Source organism: Sorex araneus, chromosome 6 (assembly GCF_027595985.1).
Source record: "Sorex araneus isolate mSorAra2 chromosome 6, mSorAra2.pri, whole genome shotgun sequence".
Classification (NCBI taxonomy): domain Eukaryota; kingdom Metazoa; phylum Chordata; class Mammalia; order Eulipotyphla; family Soricidae; genus Sorex; species Sorex araneus.
Genome location: NC_073307.1, coordinates 52,945,228 through 52,972,003, shown reverse-complemented (window position 1 = coordinate 52,972,003; position 26,776 = coordinate 52,945,228). Strand labels below are relative to the sequence as shown.

General features: G+C 56.7%; 1 protein-coding gene across 1 annotated transcript in view; it reads left to right on the top strand.

Annotated features, from left to right (window-relative positions):
- Window positions 1–26,776, top strand: part of TTC23 (tetratricopeptide repeat domain 23) — a 39,494-nt gene that overhangs the window by 3,943 nt on the left and 8,775 nt on the right. Inside the window, exons 2-9 of the mRNA XM_004617744.3 lie at window positions 1,723–1,928; window positions 3,278–3,401; window positions 4,650–4,800; window positions 4,911–5,036; window positions 7,291–7,468; window positions 16,514–16,619; window positions 21,312–21,439; window positions 23,070–23,219. Coding sequence (XP_004617801.3) covers window positions 1,723–1,928; window positions 3,278–3,401; window positions 4,650–4,800; window positions 4,911–5,036; window positions 7,291–7,468; window positions 16,514–16,619; window positions 21,312–21,439; window positions 23,070–23,219 — 1,169 coding nt within the window. The remainder of the gene's footprint in view (window positions 1–1,722; window positions 1,929–3,277; window positions 3,402–4,649; window positions 4,801–4,910; window positions 5,037–7,290; window positions 7,469–16,513; window positions 16,620–21,311; window positions 21,440–23,069; window positions 23,220–26,776) is intronic.

The window sequence follows — 26,776 nt, the reverse complement described above, 5'->3', positions numbered from 1 at the left end:
GATCGTAAATCCCAGCCATGGCTATTACAAAGAAAAGGAAGGTGACGGATGAGAGGCATGTGGCCCCAAGTAAGTGAGCAAGAGAGTGCGTGTTCGGCCGTCACTCTTCCATTGCAGAGCCCACACGTGGGCCGAGTCGGGGTGCCCGCCACAGTGCCAGGGTGCACTGCCATCGCTGCCGTTGTGAAGCAGGGGCGTCTGCTCCCCCATGGCAGGGGCTTGGGAAGAACGCTTTCGTCCATGCTAGCCTGTCGCTTGGAGAGCTCTGGCTAGGGACAGCGAGTGACAGTGAAACAACAGCACGGGAACAGTGACAAATGGCATCTGAGTGTAGAGAGAGAGGCCACAGCTCACTGACCACCCGCCCCGCCCAGCCCGGCCTGGTTATTGTTCCCGGGTTGCCCAAGCAGGCTGGCAGCCAGAGAGAGAAATCTTCACCTGGGTGTAGAATTTCTGACTTGAAACCTACGTTCCTTCTAAAGCCAGCGTGACAGGGTAGCGGGGTGGGTGCTGGCCTGGCACACAGCTGACCTGGGTTCTATCTGCGGCGTCCCCTCTGGTCCCCCAAGCACCACTACGAGTAATTCCTGACTGCAGAGCCAGGCGTAAGCCCTGAGCATCCCCAGATGTGGCCCCCAAACCAAACCAAACCAGACTCTGGTTTCTTGCACCTTTGTTGAGGACTATTCCCACATGCTGCCTTACCGAGGCCCCTTTGCTGATTATCCTTCCCTGAACGGGCTAACCTTTCCGGCAATCCCTCCTGCAAGCCCTGTGCTCCTTGGCCTCCCAGCCCCTCCCGTCTTCATTCTCAGTTCAGAGCATTACCCCACTGGGTGATTTCTGGGTCCCCTCTCTGCTCTGTGTCCTGGCACCTTCCTCAAAGCAATCTACCAGAGTTACCATTGGCCTCGTTCGGCTTCATTTTCCCATCTATCAGGAATTCCTATTTCACCACCTAATGTCGTGTTTCTTCACTAGTCTGCGAATTATTTGGTTTGGCTATTAATGACCAAGAATATAGATCTGTTTTCTCTGATGGCATTTTGGACAAAAGAGAAAGTTTGGCAGCAGTCTTTCTGCTCCCTGTCCCAATTTCAGTTGGGGTTCTGCTCATCTTAATTTGTGTGTGTGGGGGGGGTGTGGTGTATACGTGTATGCGCATATATATATATATATATATATATTTCCCCCTGGCGGATGGGGCAAGATTTGTGATGCCAGGCTTGCTCAGGACTTAGTCTGGCTCAATGCTCAGGGATCACTCCTGGCAGTGCTAGGGAACCCTTCATGGTGCCAGGGATTGAAATGGGGCCCACCGTGTGCCTACAAGTGCCTTCACCCCTGTGCTCTCTCTCAGGTCCACGTACATATAATTTTTTAAAATTCTTTTATTAATTCACCATGTGGAAAGTTACAAAGCGTTCAGGTTAAAGTCTCAGTTATACAATGCTCAAACACCCATCCCTTCACCAGTGCATTCCACGTACATATAATTTAAAGGAACTAGGAATGCTTTCTTTAGAACTGGGAAGCATCCTGAGAGTTTTACAGCGAAATCAATGCTAGCCTCTGGGACCTCCATGTAGATTGCTACACCTGGTAGCAAGAGATGCCCTGGTCACAGGGTCGAAGAGTTTCTAGTTCCAGGGCATTTGGGGGAAATGGATCTTTGTCAGTCTGGAATCACTTACACCTTCACTTTCTCATTGGGAAACTCAGAGGACAATGCCTATAAAAACATGCAAGAATCCCCGGAACTCCACCTGACCAGGCACCTCGATGAAGTGGTCGCTGCGGTCAGCGTCACGCCTCAGAGGAAGGCTCAGGACCGGCTGCTGCAGACTCATGACAAGCTCTTTCGGCCACCTCGGGAGAAGCTCCAGCACTGTGCCGAGAAAGCCAAGCTCTACTTGGACAGCCATGAGGTGCAGAGGGCGGGTGTCTGGGCATCCTGGGCCTGGGGGTCTGGGTGCAGAGGGCGGGTGTCTGGGCATCCCGGGCCCGGGGGTCTAAGTGAGGAGGGTAGGTCACCGCTGAGCTCCCTGCCCTGCTCTGGGCGTGCTGACGGGGAGCCCCAGTGAGTCCTGCCAACCCCCCACACTCCTTAACCAGTATTGGCTGGTCAGTGTGAGGTCCTGGCACAGTACTCGGCCTCCAGCCCCGAGGACACGAGTCCTGTTGGCTCAGGCCCACCTTGGTGCCCCCACTTAACTCTAATTGATGCTTCAGTGCACCTTTCGTCAAACGCCACTTTGGGGGTTCAGGCTCCACTGCAGGAGACTGGGGTGTGCTACTGGGGGCCAGACCATCTGTTGCCTCAGGTTGGTGACCGGCACACTCTGTTTCCTGTGGCTGGTGTCAGTGTGAGGTTGTGTTTCCTCATGCTGGGTTTGGGCGGTGAGCCGGGGGCGCTGGCTCACGTCCCCTTTACTATCCGGCAGCTGCCCTGGAGCAGTTGGTCAGGAGTTTCTTTGCCGTCTTTCCTTTGTGCCACCCCTATTGCACTGACGCGAACTCTGAACCACATGTAATAAAAGAGGCCATGACTGGGCCTGTCTGCCGCCGTCCGCCTGGAAACTGCCCCTCGACAGCTCTTGCCCAGAATCTGCTGGGACTGAAGCCGCGATCTGTCCCACGCTGCTTGCCAGTGGAGGCTCGAGGCCCCGGCCTGCTTCCCTCATTTCTTCCTTGGCGTTTCTTTCATGGCAAAGAGATTTTCTTCTCAGGCTGTGGCTAGAAATGCCCGACCCATCATCCTCACCGTGGTCATGTCCCTGCCGTTGTCTCCGCGCTCTCTGCCTGCCCCAGTCTTCCTTTCCAGCACCCCTAGGTTGTGTAGGTCAGCTCGTGTAGGTTTCCTCTGCTCCGCTGGTCCCTCTTGGGGGATAACGGTCCAGAGCCACCACGGTCCGGGTCCAAACACCCGCTCTGGAGGGAAGGGTGCCTTCCCCAGGGGCCCCGCAGTGCTTTGGTGGGACTGGGGGTGCGGCCTGAGGCTCAGCATCAGCCACTCTCCACTCTCGTGTCTGTGTGTGCAGTGAGTGTCCACTGACGGCTATCTGGGACCCCAGAGCGTGCCCCGCCGCCCGCACCCCTGGTCCTGCTCTGTCCTCAGCCCACGTCGGTTGGTGCCTTTCTCGTCCACATCTCCCCCCACATCTCTGGGTCCTGCCCTGGCTTACCCCAGTGCCGGGCACCATACTGGGCACTCTGCCAGAGGCCCCACCCTCTGCCGGGTGTGGGGCCACTGCTGAGCCGTGCCCTGTGTCCGCAGCACAAGCATGCCATCCGGGAGCTGGTGCGCTGCGTGGCCCTCACCAGGATCTGCTACGGGGACGCACACTGGAAGCTGGCAGAGGCACACGTGAACCTGGCGCAAGGCTACCTGCAGCTGGGCGGTGAGTGCCCCCCCCCACTCCCTCACCCCACGGCAGGCTCCGGGGCGGGGGAGTCAGTGTCACACAACAGCCAGTGGGAGTATTTTGGCAAGGAGCTGGGGTTCCCCGCAGGCGACAGTGCCACCCCACCCAGTCAGGGAGAGACTTTTTCTTCTTTTTTCTTTGGGTGGGGATGGTTGGGCCACGCGCTCCCAAAGGCTGACTCCTGACAGGCTGAATTGACCCTCTGGGATGTCGGGGCTCAACCCCCGGGTCAGCCATGTACAAGGCAAACGCCCTCCCCGCTGTCCTGTCACTCCGGCCCCAGTGAGGGGATTCTTGACCTCCTATGTTACCAGTGGCAGGAAGCCTTGAGCCCTTCAGAAATTTGGGTTTTATTTTGTTTGGGGTGGTTTATTTTGTCTGGCAGTGCTCAGGACTTACTCCTGGCTCTGTGCTCAGGGATCACTCTTGGCTGGGCTCTGGGAACCGTGCGGGGTGCCACGGATTGAACCCAGTTTGGGTATGTGCAACAAGTCCCTTCCCTGCTGTCCTGGGCTCCAGTCACCGCCCTCCCCTGGTTTGTTTTCATGAGCCCCCTCCGCCCCATCCCACCCCCAACACCCCGCAGCAGGGAGTAAGTGCGTGGGGTTTTGAGCCTGTGCACCAAGGGCCCAGGGTGAATCTGGGCGCTCAGAAGGGCTGTGTTCACGTCTGTGTGGAGGGAGCAGGTGGACCGAGGTGACCAGGGCCACCCTCTGCCCCCAGCCAGGAACAAGTGGACCCCTGGCTGGCACAGCTGCGGGACCTGGGCGATGAGCCTGACTCCAGCTAAGATGGACACTTCCCATTGCTCGGCGGCCTCTTTGCTGTCGGACCCTGCCCCTCCCTCCCCGCTGGCCCGTCTCTCCAGACCGAAACCTGGAAGTTTTCAGCCAAGCCTTCCCTGCGCCTGTGGCCGGCACAGACCCAGGGCTGAGATGATGTGGGCGACGGTCCCCTGGTGTTTCCCGTTTTGTCCCCCATTTGATTTAGAACACAGTGCGTGTCTGGGGCCAGCGAGGCTCCCGGGGTAGGCCGGCCGGGGCCAGGTTGAGGTCATTCCTCGCGCCCTCTGGTGCCGGTGCAGCCGATGTTTCCTCCAGTGCAGCCAAGCCTGAGGCAGGCCTGGCCCAGCTCTGGGTGCCACACGGCAGGCTGGGAGGAACAGGGTTCCTTGGCCCAGAGGGAGGGGGACGGACCCCAGACACCTTCTCCGTCCATCTGCAGGACTCTCACTGCAGGCCAAACAACATGCAGAGAAGGCCAAGGACATCCTCACCAGCTCCGTGACCGCCTCGTGCGCCGACAGCACGGACATGTTCAAGTGCTCCATCGAGCTCTTCCTCACCACCGCCCAGGTCCTGCTCGCCCTGCAGAAGTATCCTTTGGCCACACCTCGACGGGGCGGCTCTGTTGGGGGGACGAGGGGCCGGTCCAGGGGGTCCTCCACTCAGAGCCTCCACGCCCAGTTTCCTGAACCTGCCTCAGGGCTAAGGAGGCGGCCGAGAGCCTGAGCAAGGCCGAGCGGCTGTCCCACAAGCTGCTGCAGTGTGGCTGCATCCCCGAGGACGAGTGGGTGGACACGCAGTGGCGCATCGAGCTGACATCGGCCCAGTGAGTCCCGGCCCCGTGGGCCCCCAGAGGGCGGCATGGGGTGACAGTGGATCTGGGCACGTTCTGTGTGTGCCCAAGAGACGGGGGCACTCTGAGTGATTTCTTGGGGCACCTCGGATCTGTGCGGTGGCGGGAGGCCCCCCTGAGAAGACCCCTGCCCTCAAGTAGCAACTGCTCCACCACACATATCCCGGGCTTCTCCGCGGCCACTGTCCAGAAGCAGGAGGGCAGCCTGGCCCCCCCGGCAGAGGGGGAGCACCCCGCACACTGGGCATGACCAATCCCCACCCCTGCACCCTGTCCCCACCCCTGCACCCTTCCTCCTCACCCCTGCACCCTCCCTCCCCACCCCTGCATCTGGGCATGTGTGTCTTCGTCAGAAGTGGCTCTGTGGGCATCTGTGAGTGAAGACGCATTTGCCATACCCACTTGGGCCATTCCCTGTGCCTGCTGGTACCTGAGCTGGCTGACGCTGGCCTCTGGCTGGGCCTCCCTTGAAGACCCGACAGTGCTCCTGCCTCGGGGGTCGCTCCCAGTGGTGCTTGGGGCACTGGGCCATGGCGAGGCTGGAACCTGGGGCTCTTGCATGCGGGTGCATGGCCCAGACACCGTCTCTTCTCCCCAGCGCCCATGTCACCACGTCCTGAGCTGGGAAGCACGTGTGGTCAAACAGGAAGCGGGCACACCAGAGACCCACGATCTGGTGTTTGTCGTAGCTGCTAAGACCTGACTGATGCTACGAGCACATCATGTCGAACAGCATTGCTATCAAACAAATGGGTCTTCGCCCCCAGAAGCAGGCAGTTTTCCCGCGGCTTTCCTAGTGTGCAGTGACACGCGCGGCCAGCAGGTGGCGCGCCTGGCGCGCAGCGGGGCAGGCACCCCACAGGCATTTCACAAGCCCAGGGGCCAGCCCAGCCCAGCCACGTAACTTTGGAGGGGAGCGCCTTAAACGTTGCTCTGTGTCGAACACTATAGCCTCCTGACACCCCGATTCCTCTCAGTGTGTCCGATTCCTAGGAACTGGCCCAGGTTCCAGGGTTTTTTCCCTGCGCGTCTCTGGTTTCTCGCCCTGGGCTCTGCGTGAGACTCTGGGCCTGTGCTTTCATGCAGACAGGGCTCAGAGGTGGGGGAAGAACTGGCAGCCCCGGCGAGGACTGCCTGCCCCGTGTGTCCACTCTCTCTGGCTTGCCTTTTATGGTCAGGCCCGTTCTTCCTTCCTCGGGGCTGCTGCACGCGCCCTGCCTCCCTTCCTGTGCGGGCCATCCCTGCCACCTGCCCTCCCTGAGCCAGCACTGAGTCCTGACTCTGGGGGCCCCATTCGCGGGTTCCCATGGGGGCTGTTAACTGTTTTTTCAGAATGGGGGAATGGAGCAATAAGTCCAGCGGGGAGGGCGTTTGCCTTGAACACAGCCAGCCTGGATTCAATCCCCGGCATCCCATAGGGTCCCCCTGAGCCCTGCCAGGAGTGATACCTGAGCACAGAGCCAGGAGTATGCCCTGAGCACTGTTGAGTGTGGAGAAGGAAGGGAGAGAGAGAGAGGAGGGAGGGAGGGAGTGGGAGGAAGGGAGGGAGGGGGAGGAAGGAGGGAGGGGGGAGGAAGGGAGGGAGGGGGAGGAAGGGAGGGAGGGGGAGGAAAGGAGGGAGGGGGAGGAAGGGAGGGAGGGGGCAGAGGGAAGAAGGAGTGAGGAAGGAGGGAGGAAGGGTGCAGGCACTGTTACTCTTTTTGCTCGTTTTTGTTTGGTGGCCACACCCAGCAGTGCTCAGGGGTTGGCTCTGTACTCAGGGGTCACTCCTGGCAGTGCCTGGGGGACCCTATGGGGTGTTGGGGACAAAACCCAGGTCGGCCCTGTGCAAGGCAAACTGCTTGCTGTCCTATCGCGCTGGGCCCCACACTGTTGTTATCCTTAGCTGACTGAGAGGAGACCCTCAGTCTCCCGGGCATTCCATGGTCCAGCCTCGTGCCCACTGGCTGCCCTTTGGCAGAAAGACGGGCTTTGCCAGTTGAAAAGCCAGTCTGGGGCCGAAGAGATGGTCCAGGGTCATGCTGACAACCTGATTTGATTCCCAATACTCACAGGGTGCCCCGAGCGCCCCTTGGGGCCACGTCGGGGCACAGAGCCGGAAGCTGCCCGTGAGCGTGGCCCACACCCTCCCCACATGAGAGAAACAAGCTGGGCAAAGGGTCCGAGAGCAGCGCCCAGCCTCCAGAGGCCGTCTTGCAGTGCTTGGTAATTTTCTTGACTCTTCTAGGATCTACCAAGGTCAGAAGAAACCGAAAGAAGCGCTGGCTCGCTACCAGAAAGCCTTGAACCACGCGGTGGCCAGCAAAGGGGAGAAGAGCCTCGAGTGTGTCCCCATCCTGCGGGAGCTGGCGGGCGCCGAGCAGGCGCTGGGACTGCACGACGCAGCTATGCAGCACTTCCGGCAGGTGAGCTGGGCGCCCCAGCACCTCAGGCGCTGCCTCAGCCCTTGGGTGCCACCCCCCCTCCCCGCGCACTTGAGCACCTCAGGCACTGCAGATCCCCCCAGATGCTGCTTCAGCCCCACCCCCACCCCCAGGTCCCCCCACCCGAGCACTTCAGGTGCTGCCTCAGCCCCCCTTACCCCCCTCCTCAGCCCCCCACCCCACCCCTTACACCCGAGCACTTCAGGTGCTGCCTCAGCCCCCCCCCTTACCCCCCTCCTCAGCCCCCCACCCCACCCCTTACACCCGAGCACTTCAGGCGGGTCCCCAAGTGCGCCTGCATCTGCTGCATGTGCGTGCTGAAGTGTATTTAACCTGTGGGGGAAGGGGGGACTTCCACCCAGTGTCCAAAACTGTCTCCTCTGCGTCCTCCAGAGCAGACCGCTCTGCTCCCTCACGCTGTCCCCAAACCCGCCTTTGTTTTCAAAGACCATCGAGTGCGTGTCTAGCGGTGTCTGTTAGGTCTTGATCTGAAGTTCTCTGGTGCTGAGGGATGTTCTGCCCCTTGATATAAGCTTGTTTTCCGTCCGTTTGTCTTCTCTGGAGAAATGTCTCTTCGAGTCCTCGGTTCTTTGTTTGGCTGCAAGGTGCGAATGGGCTACACCCGGCGGTGCTCAGGACTCACTCCTGGCGCTGCGTTCAGGAATCTGCACTCAGATCTAGGGGACTCTTTGGGGTGCTGGGGATTGAACCTGGGTCGGCCGCATGCAAGGCAAGCGCCCTACCCGCTGTGCTATCACTCCAGCCCCGAGGTTCCATTTCTTATGTCTTGCACACGGCAGACCCAGGTTCAATCTTCGGCACCCAGTATGGTCTCCTGAGCACCACTGGGTCTGGCAAAAAAACTGGGGGGAAAATATAAACGTACTTAGATAGGGGCCAGGAGAGTTGATACAGAGGGGAAGGCACTTGCTTTGCCTGCAGATGACCCAGGTTCTGTCTGGGGTATCGCAGAGAGTTCCAGAGCGGCCTCCTCAGCACAGAGCCAGGAGGAATCCCCGCACACAGCCAGGGGTGGCCCCAAACCACACAGAAAGAAAACCCCTTAAACACTCGCTGCTTGAATTCCCGCAGCTCCTTTTAAATCAGAAACCCAGGTCGGAGTCCAGTCTTCCCTGCAGGCCAGTCATCAAACCTCTCCACAAAACAAAACACGACTCAGAGCAAAAGCGCAGCGGGGAGGGTGCTTGCCTTGCACTTGGGCCACGGGGTTCAATCCCCGGCATCCCACAGGGACCCTGAGCACCGCCAGGAGTGATTCCTGAGTGCAGAGCCAGGTGGAAACCCTGAGCATCACCGCCGGGTGTGGCCCAAAAATCAAAATGATAACAACCAAGAAACCCCAGGTACAGAAGACAGACAGACCTCCGAGTGCAGGAGACAGACAGACCTCCACGTCTCGGAACGCCCCCAGTGCTTGAGGAAGGACTGAGCAGGACCCTCCTTTGGCCGAGGCCCTTTACCTAAGGCCCAGTCCTCGCGGGGAGCTGGGCCTGCAGGGGCCCGGGAAGAAAGGGGGACTCTGTGCTTCCCTCCCTGTGGCTCGCATCCGTCATTCCTTTGGAGTGAGAGAAAGGCCCAGAAAGAAAAGGTCTATTCTTTTCTGTGGTACATAGAAAACGTTCTGGAATATTTTCGGAACGAACCCATTAAGATGGAAAATTGGAGCGAAGGCAGCAGAGCACAGAGGCGTCCAAGGCCCCATGAAAGGGAGTGTGAAAGCCCCCCCGCCCCCCATACACACACACACACACACACACACACACACACACACACACACACACCCCTCAACAGACCTTATTTCCCTCTCCACAAGGAAAATTACAGGCCTCATTACTGAGCACTGGAGTGTTTGAGGGGGAGGAAGGCGGTGGCTCGGGGGCGTCGGGGGGCTTGCAGGGGCTCTGCATATACGCCACTGTGCTTGAGGCCGTCCCTCGAGGTACAGTCCCTTCCTACTAGGGCAGAGCTCTGCTCCTCGGGGTCCCCTGACAGTGGAGTGAAATAACTGAGGCTCCTCAACTAAAGACTTGCAGGGGGCTTGTGCAGCATCTGGCCGGGGTGTCGGCCCTGGCTGGCTGCCCCCCAGCTCAGACCTTTGTGGCAAAGGCTGCCCTGCCCACGCCCTGGTCAGCACCACCCAGAAGCCGGCAGAGGCCCGGTTTGTTTGATTTGCTTGTGTCCTTATTCACGTGGGTCCTTTGGGCCACACCTGGCGGTGTGGAAGTGATCCAGGCACAGTGCTCAGAGGGGTGTTTGGGGGACTTCAACGTGCTACAGATAAACCCTGGGTCCTACGGGCCAGACCATTGCTCTGGGTCCAAAATTTAAATAGATGCCAAATGCAAATGCCTTAGAGACATTTTCCAGAAATGACATAAGCCAGGTGCTACCTGCTCCTTTTTTGGTGACAACTTTTTTGTTTGTTTTGTCTTTATTTGGAGGCCACACCCAGCAATGCTCAGGACGTACTCCTGGCTCTGTGCTTAGGAATCACTCCTGGCAGTGCTCAGGGAACCCTAGAAAATGCCGGGGATTGAACCTGGGACAGCCGTGTGCAAGGCAAACACCCGTCCACGGTACCATTGTTCTGGCCCCGCTTTTCAGAAAAACATAAATGATAATGTTGTTCATTTTTTGAAAAATAAATAAGGCCGAAACAGAAGGATTCCCAGCGCCCTGGCCTTCCCTCCTGGGAGCCACCAGCACTGACAGGAGCCGGACATGTTCCCACCACGAGTGCTGGGCTTGGGTGGGGCCAGGTCCTGAGGAAGAAGGAAGAGAGAGCCAGGGTGACGGAGGGCCCTGCCAGCACGGAAAGGAAAAGATGCTCCGTGCCAAGCATATCGGAAGAGCAAAACACAAAAGTTGTCGGGCAGATAATGTAGAAAGAGTTCATATAACCTGGATGAGAAAGATAACTCTTTATTTTTAAATTTTTTATTTTATTGAATCACCATGAAAAAAGTTACAAAACTTTCAGGTTTAAGTCTCAGTCATATAATGATCAAACCCCCCTCCCTTCACCAGTGCACATGTTCCCCCACCAAGAACCCCAAATATACCCCCTTCCCACACCCCCCCCACCTGAGTGGCCAATGATCTTCACTTTACTCTCTCTATACTTTGAGTACATTCAATATTTCCACAGAGGACTCACTATTATTAGTTAGAATTTCCCCCCAACAATCAAACCTGCTGAAAAGGCATCATTTGATAATTTGTTTTCCATTGCCGAGAGTGAAGAATATGTGAGCTTTTGGATTTCTGATATTTTAGTAATTAAGTCCAGAGAGATTTCTGCCAGAAGCCACCGAAAGACAAGGCCGAGAGAGAAAAACCTTCCCCTCCCCGGGCGGCCTGGGGTTGTAGCTCAGTTCACAGTCTAGATGCATTTCTGTAAGAGGCCGCTGGGCGCCAAAAGTGATTAGTAGCCCCCCCGGAGAGAAAGATCACTCTTCTTGGGGTGAGAAGAGGGGGCTTGAGGCTCTGCGCTCAGGATTTGCTCCCAGTGGAGCTTGGGGGACCCTGTGAATTTGGGGACCAACGCTGGGTCAACCACATGCCAGGCAAGTGCCTTCGTGCCCTGCCCTGTGCCCTATCCCTGCCCCGGGGCCAAGGATGAACCTTGCTAGCCTGTTTCACCAGTGATCTGAGCCGATGGGCCCCGAAGGTCTGCTCCTGGCACTAGAGATGGGGGGTGAATCCCCCTTATTCGCATCAAGGATCCTGGTGAATACGACCAAGGAGAGGGTGGGCCGGCTGTGGGGGGCTGGCTGTTCACCCCCCTGGTGGGAGGCACAGGCAGGACTGGATCCTGGGAAGCCCATGCTTTGGTTTGGTTTGGTTTGGTTTGGTTTGGATTGGGGGTCACACCTGGGGATGCTCAGGAGTTACTCCCGGCCCTTCACTCAGGAATCACTCCTGGCAGTGCTCGGGGTACGCTCTGGGGTGCCCAGGACAGAACCCAGTGTGCAGGCGCCCTCCCCGCTGTCCTATCACTCGGGGCCTGGGAAGCCTGTGCTTCCGGCCAGCAGGCCGCTGTGACCCCATTAACGGGGTGACTGAGCCGCGGCCGCCCTGGGAGTATTTATAGTATTTATAGTCTCAGCAGGCAGTCCGCTCCAGAGCTCCCACTCCGACCCGCCAGACTCCCACTGTGCTCCTGCCCCCTTCTCCGCCTGCAGGGTAGTCTCTCGGGGGCAGGCTCCAGCCCCTCCTTCTCTCCCCCAGCTTCAGGGAGAACAGCCCCTGTCTCAGAACCCCGCAGAGCGCCGTCAGAGGAAAGGGGCTGACGCTGCAGGAGGCTGTGGGGGCCCTGTGTAGGGATGAACCACGTCCAAGGGGCCCCTACAGTTGGGTTGTGCTGGTGGGGACCACCCTTTACCCTCTCAAGCACAGCCTGGTGTCAGCCAGACCCGGGGGCGGGGCTGCTGGGGAGAGAGAGGGGGTCCACGGCAGCACAGGCATCTGAGCCAAGGTGCCAGCTCATGCCAAGGGGGTCCCCAAGGGGGTGGGGGTCCTGGGGTTCAGCCTGGAGTGGGAGGGGAGTTTGACCCAAAGGGCTCAGGGCTGGCTGCACAGGGCCCTCATACCCCCACCACCCCCTCCGGTCAGGAGCCTCGCTGGGCCTGAGCACCGCCGCGTTTCTGCTGAGTGGGGCCTGAGGTCGGGGATGTGGGTCTGCCTGCACGTTGCCCCCGTGAGGGCACAGACCCAGCCACGCTCAGCCAACTGGACCCCAAGACCTGGTGGTTCTGGGGGCCACTAGAGCCAGCCTGGTGGTGTGTGGGGGCCCTGTGGGGGCAGGGCCTTATGTCCTTGGATCCTTGTGCATGCCAGAGCGCATGTGTGAGCCCCTGTAAAAGTGAGACCCCTGCATGTCTGTGTGTATGAGTGCACTTGTGCACACATAGGCATGTGTGTATGTGTGTGTGTATATGTGTGTATTGTGAGTGTGTGTTTATGTATGTGTGTGCATGTGTGTTCATGTGTGTATGCATGTGTGTATGCACATGTAAATGTGTACATATGTGAGTCTGTATGTGTATACGCAATTGTATGTATGTGCATGCGTGACTGAGTATGTGCATGTGTGTATGCATATGTGTGCATGTGTAAGTGGATGTGTATTGTGTATGTGAGTGCGTGCGTATGTGCATGTGTGTGCATGTCATATATGTGCATGTGTGAGTGTGCTTGTGTGAGTAGCGTGCATGCATGTGTATGTGTGTATGACTGCACATGTGTGTGCATGTTTGTATGTGCATTTGAGTGTATACATGTATGAGTGTGTATGCATGTGTGTGTATGTATGAGCACGTGTGACTGTGAGTGTGCTTGTGTGAGTGTATGCATGTGTGTGCCTGCGCATGTACGTGAGTGAGCTCGTGTGTGTGTATTCCTGGTGTTGGCCCAGTAGCTGGCATGCCAGATGCTTGCAGAAATGAAGATGAATTAAACCCCCACGGCTGCAATCTCCGGAGCCCAAGAAACGCTAATCGTGCACATTTTAAATGAGCCCCTTCCTTCCTTTCTCCACTGTCCTCCTGCTGCAAGCACACCCCCATCCCAGCCAGCGTATTTTTTTTTTCAGAAGCTTCATGAATGTCAAGTAATAAATTAGATCAGGGGTTGAGTTTCCGAAGTGCATTATGAATAATAAATGTTGTGCTTATATTAGCATCTTACGCAGAAAAAAAATATGTTGAGGTCATGAAGATTCTGTGCTAGGGCCAGACTCCCCGTGCGCCCGTGGAGCGTGTCTGCTTCTGGGCCTCGCTTCCTGCCTCCCGGCCCAACGGCGGCTCACGGAGCAGTGTCTGAGCGACCCACTCGAGCTTCCTCTCTCTGGGGGGCCTTCCCAGTATTGCTGGTGGCCCCAGACTGTTCCCACTCCTGTTTGAGCGGACAGAGGGGCGGGGGCTGCTCCTGGGGGACCCTGGGGGGGCGCCAGCACCACAGCCTCCTAAGCTCCGAGGCCCATGTGATGCCAGTCAGGACCAAACTCTGGCTTCATGCCTGTGAGGCTTGTACTCCTGAGCACTGGACACAGCTACATGTTGGCAGGTGATTGGACACCAACTAGAGTGTTTTGATTTTTCTTTGGTTGGGGGCAGGAGGCCCTCGTGGGTGGAGCTCAGGGGCCCTGGGACCCTTCCCCAGACAAGTTTTATGCATGGGCCTGAAAATGTGCCCAGGGCAACACCCAGGGGTGCTGAGGTGAGGGTGGGGGCTGATGCTCTAGAGGCACCCTGGATGCTGCCTAGACCGAGCTAAGGCTGGTCACATGGAAGGCGTGTCCCTGAACTCCCGCACAAAAGGGATTGGAAGATACCTGAATCGAACCCTCTGAAAACCCTGTGTCCCACCACATCTCTGCGATAGTACGAGTCAGACTCACTGGGTCTCAGGGGTGAACTTGGCTTTTCTCTTATGTTTGGGGGCCACACCCAGCAGTGCTCATGGCTTGCTCCTGGCGGAGCTCGTTGGGGTGCCCTGGGTTCTCCTCTGCCCATCCCCTGCTCCCTGGGGCTGGTCTCTTTAAGAACAGGCTGGACAGAGTTCACAGGGGAAGCAGAAAGGGATCATGACTCAGCCGGCCTTGGGGCGGGGCTGGCTTTTCACTCTCCCTCCCACTCTCCCTCCGGTCCCTGTCCCCAAACATGGACCACGTGGTGAAGCCGGGGATCCACGCTGCCTCCCAACCCCTCCCTGCTCCTTTATCACGTACTCTCACATTTTGGAGCACTTGGGAGCATTTCAAGCCCGAGAGGTCAGGCCAGCAGCTCAAGTGGGAAAGTGCACGCTTAGCTTTATGGGTCCTCAACACCGCTTGGTCCCCCAGCACTGCGAGGTGTGGCCCCGACGACCCCCAGCACTGCTGACTAACACCCTCCTTTTGGGGGGACCCACACCTGGCGATGCTCAGGGCTCACTCCTGGCAGTGCTGGGGGATGCTATGGGATGCCGGGGATCAACCCCTGGCTGACCACATGCAAGGCCTTTCTTGCTCTACTACCACTCTGGCCCATAACCCCTCTTTTTAAAATTAAATTTTTTTTTTTCTGGGGCCTGGAGAGATAGTACAGTGGATAAGGGACTTGCTTTGCACACGACTGACCCAGGTTCAATCCCTGGCATCCCATATGGTCCCCTGTTTCCAGAGTGCAGAGTGCAGAGTCAGGGGTAATCCCCCCTAAGCATTGCCAGGTGTGGCCCCCAAACAAAGAAGAAAAAAACCTTTTCCTACAGTTGACATAGAATGGGTTCTCATGCACGTAATTGATCGTGGTTTCTCATGTCTACGATTCCAGCCCACACCAGTGACCTGTCTTCCTCCCTGGACCCCAGCACCCTCCCTTTTATCACCCCCCCCATGTCAGTTGTGTGGATCAGTTCTACCGTTATGTTGCTTTGTTTTGTTGTTGTTGGCTTCTTTTTTAAATGCATTTCAAGCTAGTGCGTCAGACCAAATTGCGGATGGGAGGGATGCTAATATTCATGACATGGCAGAAAAAGTCAGAATCTGCAGATGGAGCTTCAAGGTAAAGAGGCCCGAGAGAGCACAGGGGTTAAAGTGTTTGCCTGGCATGTGGCCATCTCAGTTCCGGGCACTGCAAGGTCCCCCAAGTACTGTTGGGGGTGACCCTGAACAAGGGCTGGAAGAGGCTCGCAAGCTCCATGGGGTATAGTTCTGGGCCCTGCGCCCCCTTAGCTATGAGGTGTCCTGGCCCCGCCCTTTTCAGCATCGCCCCCTCATCCATCCAGCTTCCGGTTCAGTCTTCTCATCTGTAGCAACATAATAAAGCCCCTCAAGGAAAGGACAGATTCGAATCACACATGAGAAAGCGGCAAGGAGCCGCTTAGACGTTTGCCCCAAACCGGACAGATCTGCGGGCACAGCGCTAAGTGAAGCAAGTCAGCAGAGAGATGAACGAGTGGATCCCTCTGCATGGAGCCCGGGCAGCAGACCTCCAAAATGGCTAGAGAAAGAGGTCAGACGGGCAGTTGCAAGCTCCCGTCTCCATACTGCGAGTATGGGGGAAAGGGTGATGACTTGTTATGAGGGACATTTGAAAACAGGTGACAGGAGAGTGCCTAGATGAAGAGGTTGATATTAAACAGTGGCCACCCTTCTATGGCTTCCTTCGTGGTCCTCCTTCCGGGGGTCCTCCTGTGGTCCTTCTGTGGCCATCCTTCCGTGGTCCTTCTGTGACCATCCTACCATGGTCTTCCTCCTGTGGTCTTCCTTCCGTGGCCATTCTTCCACAGCCAGTCCCTCATGCCATCAGGCTGTGTGCTGTAAGCTTCTCCGCAGAGTCCTGTGTGTCTGTAGCTCCAGGAGAAGGGGGCAGCACAGCCTGAACCACACGAGGTGTGTTTCCCCTCTCCCCACCTGGAAGTGTCTGTTTTAAGCTCAGTGTTTAAGTAATCTGGGCAGGCTATGGAAATAACTCAAATGTCAGGCACAGTGAGACGGCCAAGAAGCCGTTGCTGAAGTCCACATCCACGGTGGGGCACAGCGCAGCTGTAAGGGTAGAGGAATTCTTGGCGTGCGTCAGGCAAAATAAGTCGGAGGGAGAAGGACAAAGACCACCGAGCTCACACGTGGTATAGAGAGAAGAAGGGGAAGGACAGTAGCCAAAGATGACGCGTCCTTGGCCTTGACTGATAGAACTGAGATGGCCAAGCGGTACAGGCAGAGATTTGGGAGAAGGAAGAGGCATAGTAGGACCACAGGGACAGGCACGGAGGAAAGTCAGGGGCACTTTGATAAAGGGGCAGCAACTTTTTAAAGCCGTAAATATTATTATTAGTAACAGTATTTTGGCTCGGGGGCCACACCTGGTGGTCTTCAGGGCTTGCTCCTGGCACGCCACCCCCGGAAGTGCCAAAGGGACACTATGGGGTGCCAGGGATGGAAGCGGGGTTGGCCGTGTGCAAGGCCAGCGCTTGCCCTCGTGGCTGGATGTTTCAAATCTGCGTGTGTCTTCTCTTTGGTCACAGGCTCACCTCACCCTCCTGAGCAGGGGCCCCTCAGATGAGGACGCGGCCGACTCTGCACATTGCGTGGCACATGCCGCCATCACCTCGGGGACACCTGAGCACCGCGGTGAGAGACGCCTGGGAGCTGGGCCCCCTGCTCGTCCTGCCCACCCTGCTCCCACGTCTGTGTCTGTCACTAGATCACTGGGGGCCCTGGGGGCCCTGAGGAGCCAAGCCCTCGGGTAGACGTGGCCCATGGGGGGATGGGTGGACACGTGGTCCCAGGGAGACAGGTGGACACGTGGCCCTTGGGGAGAAGGTGGACATGTTGCCCCCAGGGGAACATGTCTGCCTCCATCTTGCTGACTCCTCCTGGGTTTTCTTCCACTCTGGGGGTCCTTGAATCCACCTTCCTGCTGGGCCCGGCTGTATCTTCTGCCTCTCTGGGCAGAGGACACGCAGTCTCAGGACTTTTGGGGGGAGGGTTTGGGTGCGTGTGTTTGCCAAAATGTCCCGAAGCAGCCTCCCTCACAGCAGATGCCTGTGCGGGCCAGGGCGGAGCTCATGGTGTCTGCGCCGTCCCGACACCGCGGCAACATGCTGCCTTTTCCTTCTGTTTGGTTTGTGGGCCACACCTGGTGGTGCTCGGGATCACTCCTGACAGGCTGGGACCCTCTGGAATGCCGGGGATCAAACCCAGGTTGGCCATGTGTACGGCCACTGCTTCATGTGGCCAACTGGGTTTGATCTGCAGCGCTTTGTTTTTTTAAATTTGGTGTCACACCCAGAGGTGCTCAGCATGTCACACCAGGGTTCCTGCATGCAAAGCCAGCATGCCAACCCACTAAAGTACCCATCATCCCAACACACACACATGCATGCACGCATGCACGCGTGCACACACACACACACACACACACGCACGCACACGCGCAAGCACACACACAGTTTTACATTGTGTTGGTAATACTTAAAATCAGGGTGCGGCAATTCAGCAGTGGGGAAATACAGCACATTAGCTCAGTCCCATGACAGCCCTAAGCAGTAAGAACGGCCTCCGTCATCGGTGGAGAGTCTGAGGCCAGGGCAGGTTAGCTCATGTCCCCCCTGGCCCGAGCTGGCCAGTGGCAGGTTAGAATTCAGACTCGGCCTCCAGGCCGCCTTGTAAGGGCACCAGGAGGCACGTGGCCTCTCCTTGCAGGCCTGTTCTCGGAGGCCGCCTAGACAGTGGGATGGGCGGGAGTCGAGAAGAGGGAAGCGGGTTTGCGGGGTCCCTGGCAGCAGTCAGGGGCAGAGTCAGGTCCTCCACACCCTGACCTGCCCACCACAGCTGACATGCGGGAGACGTGGAAGCAGACCTGGGGTCGTACCCCTCCCTGTTGCACCTGGGGTCGAGACAGGGAGGAGTACAGAGGAAGTGGAGCAGGGATGGGGTGAGAGGAGGTGCTTTCTGGGGAGCCCTGTTGGGGCCCTCTTCTGCTCCCCGCATGAGTGCTTTCTCCTGGACTGGGTCCACTAGGGGTCCCCATAACCCCTCTTCCAGCTGAGTCCCCACCTCAGTGTCCACTCACTGCTGCCCCCAAGCATGACAGTCCCCCTGTCCACCCAGGGCCATTCCCGATAGGCACTTGTCATGTCCACTCAGACGATACAGGGGAACCGGGAAGGGCGGCCCCCAGATGGCCGGGACTCTGTAAGCCCCTCGTGTGCCCCCCACATGGGAGGAAGTCAGCTGAGGAAGCGTCTCTGTGGCCCGCCCTGACTTTGGCCTGGGGCGTGGCTAGTCAGAGCCCCGGGGACCCCATCCCTGGGCTGAAGCCTTCCCCGCACCTTTGCAGACACACGAGCGGGCCTGCGTCTCCGCGGGGGCCTCTGCAGATGCCCATGGAAGGCGCTGTCCTCAGGCAGATGGGCAAAGGGCCAAGGAGCCGGAGTCTTCGTCCGCGTGCCAGCCAGCGGGTGCTCCTGCTCGGGGCTCCCCCGCAAGCCTTATGCAGACAAAACTGGCTGGAGCCCACGCAGCCCGGACCGGGTGAGGACCCCGCAGCCTTGGACAAACTTGGCCGGGGTGCCGCTGGGCCGGCGAGGCTGCTGCGGGGCGCGGCCCCCCTGTTTACAGCCCCCTCTCCCAGGAGACAGGCAAGGCAGGCGGGGCGCCAAGTCGTAAACCCCGGTGCCGGGGAGGCCCTTGTTTGGAAGAGGCCGTGGCCAGGCGGCAGCTCGTCCCGGACAGGACAGCGGGGAGTCGTGGGGGTCTCGGAGTGGGGGTGCCTTCCTGGGATCCCCCAGCGGCCTTCCCTTCCCCACCGTCCACAGGGACCCGGGACCCGCTTCTCAGCGTGTCCCTGAGCTGCGCCCACGGTGTCCCCTGGAACCAGCCCTGTGGGCTTCTGCCCGTCGGCCTCCCGCCTCCCGCCCCTCACATGCCTCTAAGCTGCTGCCCAGGCCCCTCCCTGCCCTGCCCCAGCCTCAGGCCCCCAGGAAGGCCAGGGGGTGCAGGAGAGCAGGAAGAACCCAAGGAGGCCCCAACCTCTCTCCCTTCCTCTTCCTCCTTCCTCCTGCCCACCTGTGTCTCTCGGCCCTGCCTGTAGTCCCGTAGGCCCCAGACCCGCCTCTGCGCCATCTAGAGAGGTTGGGGTGGGCCAGTGTTGCCCACTCTCCAGCGCTGCCAGGCAGGATGGGGGGGGGGGCCCTTCCTCACCCCGTGGGTGTCCACACGCAGAACGGAAGCTGCGTTGGGCCTCACCTGGGGGAGGGGGCACGTGCACCCCTGATCCCTGATTCCGTCTCCATGCCCCCGTTCTCCCGCCCCCGGCGTGGCGTCTGAGTCACCTGGATATGTGAGGAGGCGGGGGACTGATCCTGAACTTCCCATCTGACTCCGTGCAGGGGGCGGGGGTCCTGGCCAGGTGAAGACGGGAGACCCCCACAGTGACAGCCCTGATGGGGGCTGTGTCACCAGGTCTCTGGACCCCATGAACTCCTGGACCGCACGGCTGTGAGCAGGAGGGTCCCTAGGCTGAGGGGGCCCAAGGCAACTGGGCAGAGACAGGAGCCACCATTTCTCAGGGCCCCGGGGTCCTGCCAGTGCCCAGCCTGGCTGTCCTCGCCTGCCCAGCTCCTGCGTCCCAGCACTGCTGTTTATCTTAATTAAAAGCCTCCGGGTGCCGGTGCCAAGTCACCAGCCCACATTCCTCAGGCCCAGTGTGAAGCCAGGTCTCCTTTTGCCTGTATATGAGCATCCAGACACGGCCGAGCCCCCGCAAGCCTCCCGGCCCGCACACGCCTCACGTGCTCCTGCTCGAGCCACTGACCCTGTCCCACCGCCCAGCATCAGTGGACGGGCTCCACCACCCCTCACGGCAGTAAGGACACGGCCTTGGGCGGGGGGCAAGCACAAGGCCCAGCAAGGTCCACTCAGACTCGACTTCTTCCAGTTAGAAAGGGAGGGGGGAGAGAGAGAGGGAGAGAGAGAGAGAGAGAGAGAGAGAGAGAGAGAGAGAGAGAGAGAGAGAGAGAGAGAGAGAGGAAGGCACTTTCCTCACATGCCACTGACCCTGGTTCGAATCCACAGCCCCTCCGGTGTGAGCCCTGGGCACAGAGCCAGGAGTGAGCCCTGAGCACAGAGCCAGGAGTCAGTCCTGAGCACAGAGCCAGGAGTGAGCCCTGAGCACAGAGCCAGGAGTCAGTCCTGAGCACAGAGCCAGGAGTGAGCCCTGAGCACAGAGCCAGGAATGAGTCCTGAGCACAGAGCCAGGAGTGAGTCCCAAGCACCGCTCAGTGTGATTTAAAAACCAAACCAGGGGCTGGAGCGATAGCACAGCGGGTAGGGCGTTTGCCTTGCACGCGGCCGACCCGGGTTCTAATCCCAGCATCCCATATGGTCCCCTGAGCACTGCCAGGGGTAATTCCTGAGTGAAGAGCCAGGAGTAACTCCTGTGCATTGCCGGGTGTGACCCAAAAAGCAAAATAAATAAATAAATAAAAAATAAATAAAAACCAAACCAGGGGCTGGAGCAGTTACAGCGGGGAAGGTCGCTTGCCTTGCTCATGACCTATCCGGGGTCAATCTCCAGTGCCCCAGAGGGTCCCTTGAGCCCCACCAGGAGTGACTCCTAAGCAGTCAGGAGTAAGCCCTGAGCACTGTCAGGTGTGGCCTCCGAACAAACAAGGAACTCTAAAAACCCGATCCAGGGGCTTCACACACTGGTGGGCGCTTGCCTTATACCTGGCCAACCTGGTTCAATCCCTACCACCCCGTAGGGTCCCCCTGGGCCCACCAGGAGCGATCCTTGAGCTCAGAGCCAGGAGCCAGCCCTGAGAACCGCCAGGTGTGGCCATAAAGAAATCGCGGGGGCCCTCTGAGACCCGGGTCTGTTCTGACCCAATGGGCCGATGACCCACTGTGCCCAGCTTCCTTCCATCCCAGAGTTCTCTGGCTCCCTCCATGGAGAGCCAGGATTGACCCCTGAACATGGTCGGGATGCCCCCCCCCCAAAAAAAAAGGCTCCCTCCCTTAGAGCCCCTGTTTTCCCCTCCTTCCCTCTCAAAGCACTGTGCAGTTTGGGGCTGGAGCAATAGCACAGCGGGTAGGGCGTTTGCCTTGCACACGGCCCACCTGGGTTTGATTCCCAGCATCCCATATGGTCCCCTGAGCACCACCAGGAGTAATTTCTGAGTGCAGAGCCAGGAGTAACCCCTGTGCATCACCGGGTGTGACCCAAAAAGCAAAATAAATAAATTAATTAATTAATTAAAATTAAAATAAAAAAAGCACTGTGCAGTTTGCAGAGCTGGTGTTGCCGCCCCTTTCCTTCAGATGTAGCTGGCCAGTATTTTCAGGAGACCTTGGAGCACCTCAAGAAGTGCGAAGAGCCGGGAAAAGCCAAGTTCCTCTCCGTCCAGGATGAGTACTGCCAGTTTCTACAAGCCACCGGCCAGCAAGAGGTATGTGGTTCTGCCCAGTCACGGACCCGCAGGTGGGTGCCTAGAAGCTCCGGCGTGGAGTGAGGCGTGTGCCTTTGGGGTCCCACGCAGCACCTGGGGTCCCGCACAGCATCCAGCACTCAGTCCGCAGAGGCGGGCTCACAGAATCACTTTCCTGGGTTGATGGGCCTTAACTTCCCACCAAGCCAACAGCTCCCAGCCGCGTCCTGTGGCTCTGTTTATGTAGACACGAAAGAAAAACACCCATCAAAGTAACCCCTGCAGATAGAATGTGGTTGTTTGTGTTGCCGCCTGCGGAGAACACGCTCCCAATTCTTTTTGTGTGTTTTTGTTTGGGGGCCACATCCCACAGTACTCAGGGCTTACTCCTCGAGGAGCAGAGTCGGGGACTGAATCCAGGTCAGCTGCATGCAAGGCAAGGGCTATGACCCAGCTACTCTCTTTTATTGGGGGGGGTCAGAGGGTTGGGGCCACAGCCAGTGGTGCTCAAGGCTGACTCCTGGCTCTGTGCTCAAGGTGGGGTACTTTTGGTGGGGCTCTGGGGATCCTGTGGGTGCAGGAGATCGAACCCAGGTCGGCCACTTTCAAGGCCAGTGTCATCCCTGCTGTCCTCTCTCTCCACCCCCTGTCCCCACTAGTCAATCTCTCTCACCCCAGTCTCAGTTGGTTTCTGTTTTTTTGTTTGTTTGGTTGTTTTTGGCTTTGGGGGTCACACCTGGTGATGCTTGGGTATTGCTCCTGGCTCTGCACTCAGGAATCACTCCTGGCGGTGCTAGGGGGTACGCTGTGGGATGCCGGGGATTGAACCTGGGTTGGCCACGTGCAAGGCAAAAGCCTTCCCTGCTGTGCCATCACTCTGGCCCCCAGTCCCATTTATTTATTTATTTATTTATTTATTTATTTATTTTCCTTTTTCCAAATCCATGGGGTTTTTGTTTCATTAGCGTCTTGCCCTTAGAACTTAGTTTCTAAGCTTTTGGGTTCAGTAGTCAGTGAGCCATGGAGTTTGCTGAGTTATCATGGTGTCTGAAGGAAAGCATTAGCGTCCTTTGAACTTTCCCTGCTGGGTTTCCTGGGACTTCACTCGTGCAAGAGGCTCGGCCCAGGTGTGTGGGAAGCGGCCTTGGACGTGGGGCGGTTGGGTTGTGGAGATTTTTGGCTGCCAGGGCTGGGTCCCTTGGGGTGGGGAGGGCTCTCACCTGCCCCACTCTGGGGCGCCCCGAGTGAAACAGCCTGGCGGGGAGTCCGGTGGCATGGCTATGGGGCCTCATGTTATGCTCCCTTCTGTGTGATCTCTCATGCTTTTATTTAGACTTTTCATCACATCCACAGCCCTCACCCCACCGCCACTTCCTCTGGCCACAGAGGGTCAATAGCAACAGTCCCAATTGGAGTTTAGGGACTTCTCTGGATCCCCCAGTGAAACAGAGACGTGCTTCTTACCGGAGTAGGGGTGGGGCTGCTCTAGAACATTCCTAGAGGTTCTGTGGGTAGTGCTCGGGAACCCAGGAGAAAGCCTGATTCAGGCCCCACCCCACCCCCTTCCGGGGTGCACCCCTGGAGCCCACCAGCAAACCACGGGGCCGCCCCCCTGCCCTTTCACCCTGACGGTCTTGTACCCCCTCCGCAGAGAGCCTTTGCCATCCTGCGGGAGTCCCTGGAGGCCAAAGAGAGTGTGTTTGGAGACCTCAGCCCCGAGGTGACGGAGACCTACAGAATCCTGAGCACGGCAGACCTGGCGCAGAAGAACTACACTGGGGCCCACAAGAAGCTGAAGAAGGTGAAGTGACGCCAACTCAAAGGTGGAGAAAAGCCCCCCTCCCAGCCCCCCCACTCAGTGATCATTTGAAAGGAAACCGTGTAAGTGGTGTCACGTGATCTGACGTCTGCAGAGACCATGAGCCAACACTCCTGGGCTCAGAGATCCCACATCCCTCGCACCTGTGTATATTTTTAAATTAAAAAAAAAGCTTTTCCTTTTTTAATCATGCTACTAATTTTTCATTTTTTGATAGTCTGATTTATCCAGCTCCCATTAGACGGTGCCCGTTGTCTGTGTCGCGGGGACCTGAGAGCAAACAGCAGGATGTCGTATCCGAGAGCACCCCCAGTGACCCGCAGGTTTCCTAGATATATATTTGGGGCACTGCTCAGGAGGCCGCGGCGGAGCGGCCTGACCTTTCGGTTATTCTCAGCCAACTGGGCCTGTAGTTGCATGCAATACCCTAAGGCCTGGGTCCGAGGGCTGCCCTGGGCCTCCCCAATGGGGCTCAGGGCCTCCTGGGTTACATTCTCAATGCCTGAAGGAACGCAAGGTTCCAGGGATCTGAACTGGGGTTGACTGCCTGCAAGGCAAGAGCCCCAACTCCTCTGGCCTGTGTCTATGGCCTCTAGTTATTCTTACATCTCTCGTTCCCGTGTGAATCTTAATATCGACTTGTCTGGCTCCATCAAAAGTTTAATGGCTTTTTGCCTTACATGCGGCAAACCTAGGTTCAACCCCCAGCACCACCTCTGGTTCCTCAAGCCCCACCAGGAGTGATCCCTGAGCACAGAGCCAGCCCTCCCCCCAAAAAAAGCCCTAAATATTAATTAAAAAATAAGGTGTGCCTTATGTAAATATTGAAAACAAATTAAGTTGGTGTCGAGGCATCATTTTATCTTCTTGGGTTTTTTTGTTTGTTTTTTTCTTTCTGGGTCACACCTGACGATGCACAGGGGTTACTCTGGCTCATGCACTTAGGAATTATTCCTGGCCATGCTCAGGGGACCATATGGGATACTGGGAATCGAACCCGGGTCGGCCGCATACAAGGCAAACGCCCTACCTGCTGTACTATCACTCCAGCCCCCATTTTATCTTTTTTAATGCTATTCTAAATTGTGTTTGACCCTCTTGTTTAACTTTTGACTGGCTATTTTGTGTTTATAAGGAGGTCCATTTTCTATTCTACTAGTCGCTGCCTTTCTTGATGGAGTGAATTCAACTGTTAAATCTTCCAGGATCTCTGAGTTTAGTATTTCGGAATCTGCAATGGTTTTACTTTTTGTTTTCCATTTCTTTTTTTTTTTTTTTTTTGCTTTTTGGGTCACGCCTGACAATGCACAGGGGTTACTCCTGGCTTTGTACTCGGGAATTACACCGGCGGTGCACAGGGGACCATATGGGATGCTGGGATTTGAACCCGGTCGGCCGCATGCAAGGCAAATGTCCTACCCGCCGTGCTATCGCTCCAGCCCCTGTTTTCCATTTCTTATGTCTTGAGTTGATTTTTCTGGCCTAATTGCATTAGTTTGTGCCTGCAGTATGGTCATAAAAAGGAGAAATGATGTGCAGAGTGGCCTGGTTCTTGATTTTATTGGAAATGTCTTTAAAGGTAGTGCATTTAGTAGAGGCTGGCTTTAGGACTAAGGTTTATATATTTTATAATGTTATGGGAATATATCCATCAGTTTCTATTTTTGAGAGTTTACTAGGAATGAACATTGTATTTTATCAAAGACTGAACTATTGATGGGACTGATCAGTTCATTCTTTGTAGCCATGTGGTATATTTCAGGACAATATCAAACCAATCTAGTATTCCTGGAATAACTTTCCTGAGTCATATTGAATTATTTTCTTAATGTTATGTTCTTCTGTTTTGCTTTTATTTTAGGATCGGTACAACAATATTTATAAGTGATATTTAAGTAGTAATGTTACCTTTGCTTCATGAGCTTTATTTTATACGTTCTCAAGGAATTTATGGAGCATTGAACTACCCTGTCTCTAGACATGCTACTTCCCATCAAACCCTTTTGGAGGAAAATTTCTCAACAATTTTCTTTATTCACAATCATAATCACACTATCCCGTTAATCGTTGATTTCTCGGGCGGGCTCAGTAACATCTCATTTTGTCCTTTCCCTGAGATCTTAGAAGTCTATCTTGACTCGGCCCTCCTAACGATGTTGCACTGGGGGCTCTTCAGGGTTAGGGGAATGAGATCCAGCTTGTTACTGGATTTTGCATATGAATACACCATGGGAAGCTTACAAGGCTGTCCCATGTGGGCAGGAAACTCTCAGAAGATTGCCAGTTTCTCCTAGAGGGAGAAGTAGGCTACAGATATCGCGTGGCCACAAAGTGGCTGCACGCTTCTGAGAACTTGCTTTTAAGTCTCTCTCTGGATGCTGGCCGTTGATGGGATTACACTCACCTGGGTTCCTCTGCCGGTACCTTCATGCATGAGGCCTGTCCAAACATGTAGAGAGGAGCCTCCAGCATGGCTGTAGCTAGGTTCCAGTGGTTTTGGCCGCCGGGAGCTCTGCTCAGAGTGGGGAGGGAAGCTGGAGCCCATCCCCTCCAAGGGGCCCCAGGGAAGACAGCCAGGCGTGCGGGCAAGAGACTCTTTTCTTTATTAGTTTATCCAAAAAACAAAAAAAAAGGCCTGTGAAGACTTCTCTCTCTTGTGAGATCATTTTGGTAAACTTTTTCTAGGTTAATGTCTTTTTATTTAGATCTCTCAGGTAGTTTTGCAAATTGGTCCCATGAACTTTTAGAATCTCTGCTATTTTAATGGTTATTTTGCCGTTGTGATTTCTGAGTTGTAAGAAATTTTCTCGCTTTTTTCTTGACTGTGTTAGCTGATGGTTTGTCTGTTTTGTAACTTTTGCTGAGAAGTAGGATCTTAGTTCCGTAGGTCACTTGCCAACAATTCGTGATTTACTGTTCCGATTTCCTCCTCTGTGTTCTGGCCTTGAGATGGGCTTGTGTCCCTGGAGGCGTTTCTTCCTGTCTCCTGGAGCTGGGATTCTGTCCGCGTGTCTTTGGGTCTGGTGGTACCGGGGCTCACAGCGGCCTCCCCGTCTCTTCTGCCACAGTCCCTCCATTGTTTCCATACATCTCTCCTGCCACGTTGCCCGCCAGCCAGCGTGTTTGTTGGAGAAGGAAGCAGGGGGAGGGGCTTGGGGCCAAGGACCCAGCCAGCAGCCTGGAGAAAGGACTGGAAAGCCCCCCCCCCCGCCACAGGTGGCCTCTTCCTCCTCTGGCCACCAGCTCGGACCAGCTGAGCTGTATTCGATCCAGGCCCAGCAGCTTCTGGTCTTTGTGGGATGTGTGAGTGTGTGACCCTGAGCGCATCGGTGTATGTATGTGTAAGTGTGTGAGATGCCTGTGTGTGTTGAGTTTGTAACCATGAGTATGTGTATGTGACCCTGAGAGTATTGGAGTGTGTGTATGGCTGTATGTGTGTGTGTGTGTGTGAGTGAATGTGTAATGTGAGTGTGTATGTGTGATATATGTGTGTATGTGAAACTTATGCAAATGTGTATATGTGTGATGTGATGTGAGTG